Source organism: Bidens hawaiensis, unplaced genomic scaffold (genome assembly GCF_021521415.1).
Source record: "Bidens hawaiensis isolate Kalapana, Puna unplaced genomic scaffold, B.hawaiensis_p1.1 tig00011744_1, whole genome shotgun sequence".
NCBI lineage: Eukaryota > Viridiplantae > Streptophyta > Magnoliopsida > Asterales > Asteraceae > Bidens > Bidens hawaiensis.
This window is the reverse complement of record NW_027491930.1, coordinates 277,917-287,031: the sequence shown is the minus strand read 5'-3', so window position 1 is coordinate 287,031 and position 9,115 is coordinate 277,917. Positions and strand designations below refer to the sequence as shown.

The 9,115-nt window shown below is 36.7% G+C and overlaps 1 protein-coding gene across 1 annotated transcript; it reads left to right on the top strand.

The window, feature by feature from the left end:
- The first annotated feature begins 2,410 nt into the window (after positions 1 to 2,410).
- LOC143538855 (UPF0496 protein At4g34320-like) lies at positions 2,411 to 3,716 on the top strand. The gene has a single exon (XM_077032309.1). It carries the CDS (start codon positions 2,411 to 2,413, stop codon positions 3,542 to 3,544), a length of 1,134 nt encoding a protein of 377 aa, XP_076888424.1. The 3' UTR covers positions 3,545 to 3,716.
- The last annotated feature ends 5,399 nt before the right edge of the window (positions 3,717 to 9,115 follow it).

The following is a 9,115-nucleotide window of genomic DNA, read 5'->3' as shown; positions in this document are numbered from 1 at the left end:
AAATATAAAATATATGAAAACATAAATTATTGTTAATACTATGTTAAAATCAAATAAACGCAAACACTAAAAAATAGAATAAAAAATTATTACTTATTTGATCGATAATAGGTTAATATGAAATGTGTTGGCTATGGCATAATGTTATCCATTTTAATTTCGATACCTTTCATTGTTTGATAATATCTAGATTTGCAAAATTTGGCAAGAATATGAATTTTGAAAGTGAATCAAATTGACCTGTGGCCGTCATGGGTGGAAATATTGAAATCATCCAATAAACATATAAAATTTAAAACAATAAAGGTACAAGTATGAGCATCTCTTGAAAATAATTAGGGTTACATAACATATTTCAATGTAGGTGTAAAAACATGTAATTAAAACATTACTAAAAATACATTAAATTTAATGTTAAATATTTATTTTATTATTGATTTATTTTATTAATAAGAAATTCTTGTTATTTATGAAAATAGAAAAATAAACCAATAAAAAAAGAATAGAATGTATTTTTTTTAATATATATATATATATATAGATATAGATTTTGCAAAATTCGAATGGGGATAGCGAAGCTTCACCAAGCTTTGGTCCAAGTTTAGCTATTGCAAATAACTTTGTCATTAAATTTTATAAACCAATAAACTTTGTAAAAAGGGAAGGAAATAGAAGATCATGAGGCAAGGGTTGACTCTAAATCAATAAAACAAAACTTGTCCAAATCAGCCATTTAGAAAATCAAACGTAGCATTTGTTATGCAGAAATAGGAGATGAAATGGAATGGATTTTTACGAAGAAATAAAGAAAAGTGTGTTTGGTTGGCTAAAGGAATGGAATCACCCATTACCTTGTCCATTTCATTCCCTCTAAAACACTCCATATTCATTTCAACCACGCCCCTTGTTTTTTTTTCATTCCATCCCTTCTTTCACCCTACTCATCTCCACCACCCTCCCACTATTACCATCGATCACCATCACCACCGTCACCCACCACCAACGCCACCTCCACCACCGCCTCCCACCACCAGCCCCACCCCCGTCGCGCTGACCACCGTTGCCGCCTCCGACCACTGTCATCGCCGCCGACTACCGCCGCCACATTAACCATCCACAACCACCACTGACACCCACCATCACCGTAACCTACCCACCACCTCCACTACCACCACCGCTAATACCCACCACCACCCCTGTCGTTACCGCCAACCACCCGCCACCACCACACCACCTGCCATCGCCAACCACCGTCACCGACCACCGCCAACCACCATCATCAATCGCCTCCCACTCTCGCCATCGCCGCCCACCACCGCTCCCCACCACTACCGCCACTACCATCACCACCGCTTACTTCCAATTTTATTTTATTCCCGATTTTTTTTTCTTGACGCAACATTTTAATTATTCATTTCATTTTTAGTTTTCTAGATGGTAACCAAACAAGACAATGGAATAGTAATGATCCATTTCATTCATTTGTTCATTCCATTCATTCGTCTATTCCGTTCCATCGTCCATTCCATTACCCCATACCAAACAGAAAGTATCATTTTACACGTATAAAAGCAATTTTAACGTTTTGTAATTCCGGGTCATCCATTGTGGAACAAATGAAATGGGTGTTAAGCCCTATGACATCACAAATATCAAACAATATATCATTGTTGTAAAACTCGGCCTAGGCGGCCGAGTACTCGGCTTCTAGGCGCTCCTTGGCACTTCACTGTATCGATTTTCTTGTACAATGTCAAAAAACTTGTAATCGGCCCTAGGCGTTCTAACTCGGCCCTAGGTGGCTCTACTTGGTCTAGGCGGTCCAACTCGGTATCAATAAAATTTTGACTTTTATTAAAAAATATGAATTTCTCTTAGAGCCACCATTTCTTTTTTTTTTTCTTTTTTACGATAAGACGCAACCTAATTTCAGTTCTAAAATCACAACCACCATTGTTATCATCCGATTCAAAGTTCTAAACTCACAAACCTCTTATTTAAGTTTGATTGAGGCACGTCTTTCATTTATTGAGACATGTTCTCGAATATGTGCGTGTTATTGATTGTTTTTGAATTTCTCGTTTGTATTTTGTAGAATATTCAGTAAACTTTTTGATATTTAACATATATATAATCTTTGAAAAATGAATTTCTTTATAAAATTTCATAGCCGAGTACTTTCCAAATACACCACGCCTAAACCGAGTAAAAAGTTAGTCAAATAAGATACCTTTCTTGCAAAGACTAATGGACACTTTGGTAATTTTGACCCAGTCATAATCCGAAGCTTCCACCACATCTTCCTCATCAACACCACACACAGTGACTCCACTCCACCTTCAACACCCACCTCAGCTGGGATCTTTCTTCAATAGATCCCACTTTCCACCTTCATTCATCAAACCAAACCATGGGTTGCATATGCAGCACATACTCCATCAACCACACTACACCAACACCATCACCATCTTCATCAATCTCAACCCTCAACCTCACTCCAGATCTAACATCCTACCAACACGCATGCCGGTCAGACCCAGACATCCAGTCCCTAGACTCCTCTCTTCAATACCAAACCACCCGCGTCATCAACTCACTCGCCACCGGCGTCGAAGTCCGCTCACTCTCCCTAGACTCCCTCCGTGAACTCACCGGCGGCCTGCTGGACATGAACCAAGAAGTAGTCAACATATTAATAGAATCCAAAGAAGACATTTGGAACAACGATGACTTGTTCTCTTTAGTTAAGGATTTCTTCGATCTAAGTATCTTAACACTAGATTTCTGCAATTCGCTTGAGGATTGCTTAAAAAACGCTCGTCACAGTTTATCTTTTTTAAATATAGCGATCACCCAATTCGACGGAGGTACCGATTTTGTGGAAATCATTAAGCATTTTACGAAATTCGAATCGCTAGACGCGCCCTTCACCGAGCAGTTTTTCGAGCTGTTTCACTCGGTTTACAGACAGCAGGTTTCGATGCTGAAGAAGTTGCAAATTCAGAAGGTGAAAGTGGATAAGAAGTTGAAATCGGTGAAGGCGTGGAAGCGGTTGAGTAATGTGATATTCGTGGTGACGTTTACTACAGTTTTGATTTGCTCGGTTGTGGCTGCGGCCGTGGCGGCGCCTGCGATTGTGACGGCGTTGGCGGCTGCGGCTGCAGTGCCGCTTCCGCCGATGGGGAAGTGGGTGAACTCGCTGTGGAAGAAGTACGAGGTGGAGTTGAGGGGGCAGAGGGAGATGATTAATTCGATGCGGATTGGGAATCGGATTGTGATTAAGGATTTGGATAATATTAAGGCGTTGGTGGATAAGTTGGGGGTGGAGATGGAGGGTTTGGTTGCGAGCGCGCAGTTTGCGATTAAGGAAGAGGATGAGGATGCGGTGGCGATGGAAGTGGAGGAGATGAAGAAGAGTGTGAGTGATTTTGAGAGGACGATTGACGAATTGAGTAAGCACTCGTATGAATGTTGTAGGGATGTAAAACGAGCGAGAATGGTGATTGTGCAGAAGATCTCAAAGCACCCTAGTGGCTCGGTTTAGTAGTTTAGTAAGTTAATATGCTGCAAAATTTTCATAGGAAAAATCTGTGCATTCGACAAACATATGTTCGAATGCTTGACTTCGAATATATTAAGACATAGTTTTATAACATATTGATGATCTTTTGTTGGCAAATTTGCCAATCAAAACATATGAAAACAGTTATAGGTTGGTTGATACCAATGTCTTCTGATAAAATGTCTATCCTAAGTTGTTTTGTGATGCTTCTATGGTGTTTGATAAATGTCTAAGCTTGATTTGCATTAATACCAGAATTCTCAATGCCATATCTTTTGGTAGCCCATGATAGTGTATACCTTCTTCACATTTTGACCGATTGTCTAGTGGCATTCGAGGCTTGCCTTTTAGGTCCGAACTCTTGACAGTTTTAAGTAGTATGCATAAGTGTTTGATTTTGAGACCACATGACGCAAGAAGTCAATGAGCGAACGGGAAATTTTGAAAGTTTAACCTCGAATCTAAATTTGGTGCATTTGAGGTCTTAGAACCGCTCATCAACAAATGCTTTTTTAAGTTTTTGGATGAAATGTTTTTACATAAAACTTTTAGTAAATTAATCGCATAGAAAAAAAATAAACACTTTACTGCAAATTTGTGTATGAACCAAGTTAAGGCAAGTGCATGTTTTATAAAACGTGTGAAGATGTACGGGCTGAATGTATATTCACAGCAATGAATTGTAGGTTGAGATAATTGCTATAGTTAATAAAAGAAATATAGTATCCGTGCTTAAATATTAGCATACTAAAGTATATTAGACAAAGAGATATGATTGACATCTAAAGTCCGATTTATGGATGTGCTAAAATGCCCTCGATGCAAAAACAATACCTCGGGCCTTGGCTTTCACTTTGAGCTATTGGCAAAAACGCCGAGGTGGCCGAACTTAATGCGTATAAAAATTTTCATAAACCGGGATGGTCGGGCTCAAAATTTTCGAACGAAAATGCATAAATTTTCTGATCAGTAAAAAATGGGGTGACTTCGGGCCACAATACAAGCTTGCTCAAAGCGCTCTTGCTTTGAGCAGCCCAAAAAACTCAGATAAAACCAACAGTGGCAGAGACGGTTTTGTGTCCAACACCGGTTATGTGTGCGGTGTATGTCATTGATTACTTGCTTGATACTGGTAATGTGGACACTGCCGGAAAGGAGCTTCAACAGAAGACATCTCTTCTTTATATGTATGAGGCTCGTCACTTATTACAAAGATCATAAAATCAGGTCCAAAGTCCTTGGTAATTTTGCCTCGTTTGCTTCTTCTAGGTTCTAGATTTTCTTCTTGAACCTTGGAGGGATTATTCTCATATGATTGTGAATTTTTGTCAAGAATGAACTCATGTTGTCCATCATCTAAAGGTATTTTCCTTGAGCTCAATACTTCTTTTCCTTTGTTTTTATGGGAAAATAGTTTCAAAGAACTCAGCTTCGGTTGATTCCATAATCATGTTATTATGAAAGTCATCAATATCTGATTTATATACTAAAAACCTATAAGCTACACTGTTCTTGGCAGATCCGTACACAGGAAATTTCTGTTTTAGATTGTTATCTCAAATTCACTAATCAATAAATAGAATCCCAAATATACAAACTAAATATATATTTAATAGCATTCAGTAAACAATTTACAAAGAAGAAACGTACTTGAATTGCAGAGTATATTTATGGATTTAATCAGTTGAGGCCTGCAAGCAGTGTTCTAAAACAGAAATTTCCTGTGTACGGATCTGTTTTGAGGATACAACAATCAACCAAGATGACGACCCACCCTTTGATTCTGATGAAATTCTCTATGTTCCTTCTTCAATGAATTTGCAAGATGATTTTTGTGTAAATGTGTTGTGAGTAGGTCTTTGTTCTTTCTATCAGTGATCCTTATATAGGAACCTAAATCATAAAAACTGTTTTGTAACTGTCAAACCGTTAATTCGGTTATTAAAATTAAAACAAATTTTAATTAGTCAATTTGAGAGTTCACTTGAACTAATGGCTATAAAGGAAATATTTTTCTTTCTTGCTTACTATATGGGATGAAACCCATGTGAACAAAGTTCCAACAACAAGATGGTTCTTGATTGATTTTGGCGCCTAAACACCCAACGCCGACGTCTACACCGATATGATTGACATCGGTTTGGTAAACAATAAACACATTTATAATTTCTTGTAATTAAGAAACAGTAACAAATCATCATCACTCATTTCAACCGCTTACCAATTGTAAGTAGAAACTTAATAACGTAATCACTAAATGGGTGTTTGGGTGAGCTTTGGGATTTGCTTATTTGCTTTTGGAAAAGTAAAAGCCACTTTTAAAAAACTCTATTTTGAAGCTTTCAAATGAGCTTTACCAAACACCTTTTGGTTTTAACAAACAAATAACAAATAAACAAGTTTTAGAAGCTCACCTAAGCACTCCCTAAATGCAGGTCCAAACAACACCTTTGTATAACTAGTTTTAAAATACTCTAAATCTGAAAACATAAGTAAAAACATTTATAAGATGAAAGAGTTATATTTTCAAATACTCCATTATGTAATGATGGTTTGTCATGGTTCAAATTCCAAACCATACCAGCCTGAATCTAGACCGAATAATAAATTTTTGGTGATTAAAAGACAAGTTGGATGTCGTTTGTTACCACTTCCTCATCAAACTGGTCTGGATAGGTTTTGGGGGTTTTCAACCATTGATGAGTCCATTCCCTCAACCCAAAATATGTTTAATTTTAGAAACACAAATCTCACGCTATTTAGATTTACTTTTAAATTAATACCCAAACTCTTATCTAACACCATGACACTTGAAAAGTTGATTTAGGCAAGGTGACTAAACATGAGAAGGTGTGTCTTGACAACCAACATGTAGGGGTTCAAACTAGTAGAGCCGAGCCCGAGCTCGGCTCGTTTAACTTATACAGAGATCGAGCTCGGCTCATGAGTAGATTTTCAAGCTCGGGCTCAGCTCGTTTACTATATATCAACTATTTTTTTTATATAATTATAATTATTTTTATATATTTTTTCTATTATAATTGTATGTATAAGATAATATATATATTATTGAGTTATTTTTTTTATTTTTTCATAACATTATATATATTAATTAATAATTATTAAATATATATTTTAAAAAATTATATAAATGGCATGCTCATTTAGGCTCGCGAGCGGGCTCGAGCTCGATAAGTGAAGCTCGGGCTCGGGCTCGGGCTCGGCTCATTTATTAAACGAGCTTACTTTTAGGCGTGGGCTCAATGAAGCTCGGCTCGATCGAGCTTTTTAACGAGCCGATCTCGAGTAGTTTGGCTCATTTGCACCCCTACCAACATGTATTATTCCATTTGCTTTTGACACTTTTGGTTTCCTCGCGCTTGAAGCTGTGGAGTTGCTTACCCGAGTTCAATGGGTCATGCATAGTAATGTTATGACTCCAAGATCAACGAATGTGGTTTTTAAAAGATTGAGTTTTGCAATTCAAAAAGTGGTAGCGGCGCAACTTGTTGACCGCTTGGCTTCTATTTCGATGTAATGACTACCTTGCTTATGTTGGCCTAGACGGATCAAACAATTAGATCAAACGAACAAACAAACAAGCGAACACGATATATTGGGGTGACAACCCTCGACTCTTTTCATATAACCAAACGAACATCACGAACATAACAAACTTACATGGAGAGAAGACTCCTTGACTCACACTCATAAAACTAATAATCTAGACCCTATTTATAGACCTACTAAACTTGCTCTCTAAGTCTAACCTAACTTGGGAAAGAAGACAAACTTATTCTAGAATAATCCATATTAAAATAAACTTACAAAACAAACCCTCAACTTTATTAGTAACTCAAGATTATTCTTCAGCTTATTACAAATAAAATATTAATTAGCGTACACGTTGAAGAACTAAACTTCTCCATTTGAGTTTGCAAAGCTTAACGATTGGCCCAACATAATATTCCATATCGATCAGCAATATACGTCACGCTTTCACACTTTGTAGTAATTTGTGGAACAACATGTAAATTCCCTACATATTTTAATTTTTCCTTTTCGGGAACAAAGTGTTTCTCACATACAAACAATTTGTTGTATAAAATTCCTTGTTGGCAACAAAGTGTTTCTCACATACAAACAATTTGTGACTGCCGAGTACTGACTAGTAACTATGCATGCATGAATTGTACATACAAACAATTTGTGACTAGTAACTATCAGTAACTTCATATGTGTGATATTAATAATTTATAGAACATATGCATGATAAATGCTAAATATGACACTTAGGCCACGCTCGTTTCATATAATTCGGGAGTACATTAATCATGCTTTCATCAACTTGGAAGACAATGTATAGTTGTAGGTCTCGAAACCGGATCCGACAACAAACGGCTTTGTTCTTGATAGGTGCTCGAGACGGGTGCGATAAATCAAACGACCAAACATAAATAATATAATGATAAAGTAAATGAACGCTCTTGTTATCGGTTAAAAGATTTAAAATAAACGAACGAACCGACCCCACCCAAGGTGAGCTCCCCTTGGGTGGGTGATTTACACACTACAAAACACACACATAAAAAGAAATACATGATTCCTAATTATAGCCAAACAAGAAAAAAACATTCTAGAAGCTTTCCCGTTGAAGTTAAATGCGTGTCGAAACTCTCGTCTCGTGTCCGGATTTCTCGCTGACATTAATTATTATCTTGACCGTGAATAAATAATGGGTCTCGTAATTTGATATCGCAAGTCACAAATATTAGCTTTACAACAGTGAGATTAAAACATGTAGTGGTGTGAATATTTGGAACGATAAAAAACAATACATGAACCTATGGATTCATATGACAGGATTTTCATTATGTCATGTTCCAGCCATTACCGCATCGAACAAGGTTCATTCGAGACAGGTAGATCATGCATATTGACACGTAACTATACTCTTCTAAAACTGTAGACATTCTGAATTAAGCCCAGTCATCATTTGCTATATTTATGGGTTAATCAATCGGTGCTTGCTTACACGTGTATGGTGATTAAGTTTTTCATGTGAATATTCAGCTGTCATTTTCTGGAGAAGGTGGTTCTCCCAACTTTCTGCTTTCAGAAAGCGATTATATTAGACTTTGTTTTGACGTAAAAAACGAGAAGAAGTTGAAAAGTTCAATAAAAATTTTACCACCTATACAAACAATAATGGCACATCTGATTTTTCACCAATTAATTAAAATATTACTACAATTTAACCAATTTGTCATACCAAAGACAACGTAAAATAATCAATTTGTCATACCAAAGACAAACAAATATGAAGAAGCAAGGATTTGTCATTTGAATTAAAACCATTGTAATGATATGATACGTTGCTTTCAAATTCAGAAAAAGAATCAGTTTTTCTGTATATGAATTCTTCAGAAGTATCTGTAATCGTAACTATAGCTACCGTTATCTTATCTATGACACTAATCAAGATTAGTGGCACCTATAAATAGCGAGTAACACCATAACCGAAGTATAGACTATAGAGCTTGTGTTGCATCA

Coding starts and splice junctions, on each gene's coding strand:
- LOC143538855 (XM_077032309.1), top strand. CDS start 2,411: ATGGGTTGCATATGCAGCACATACTCCATCAACCACACTACACCAACA.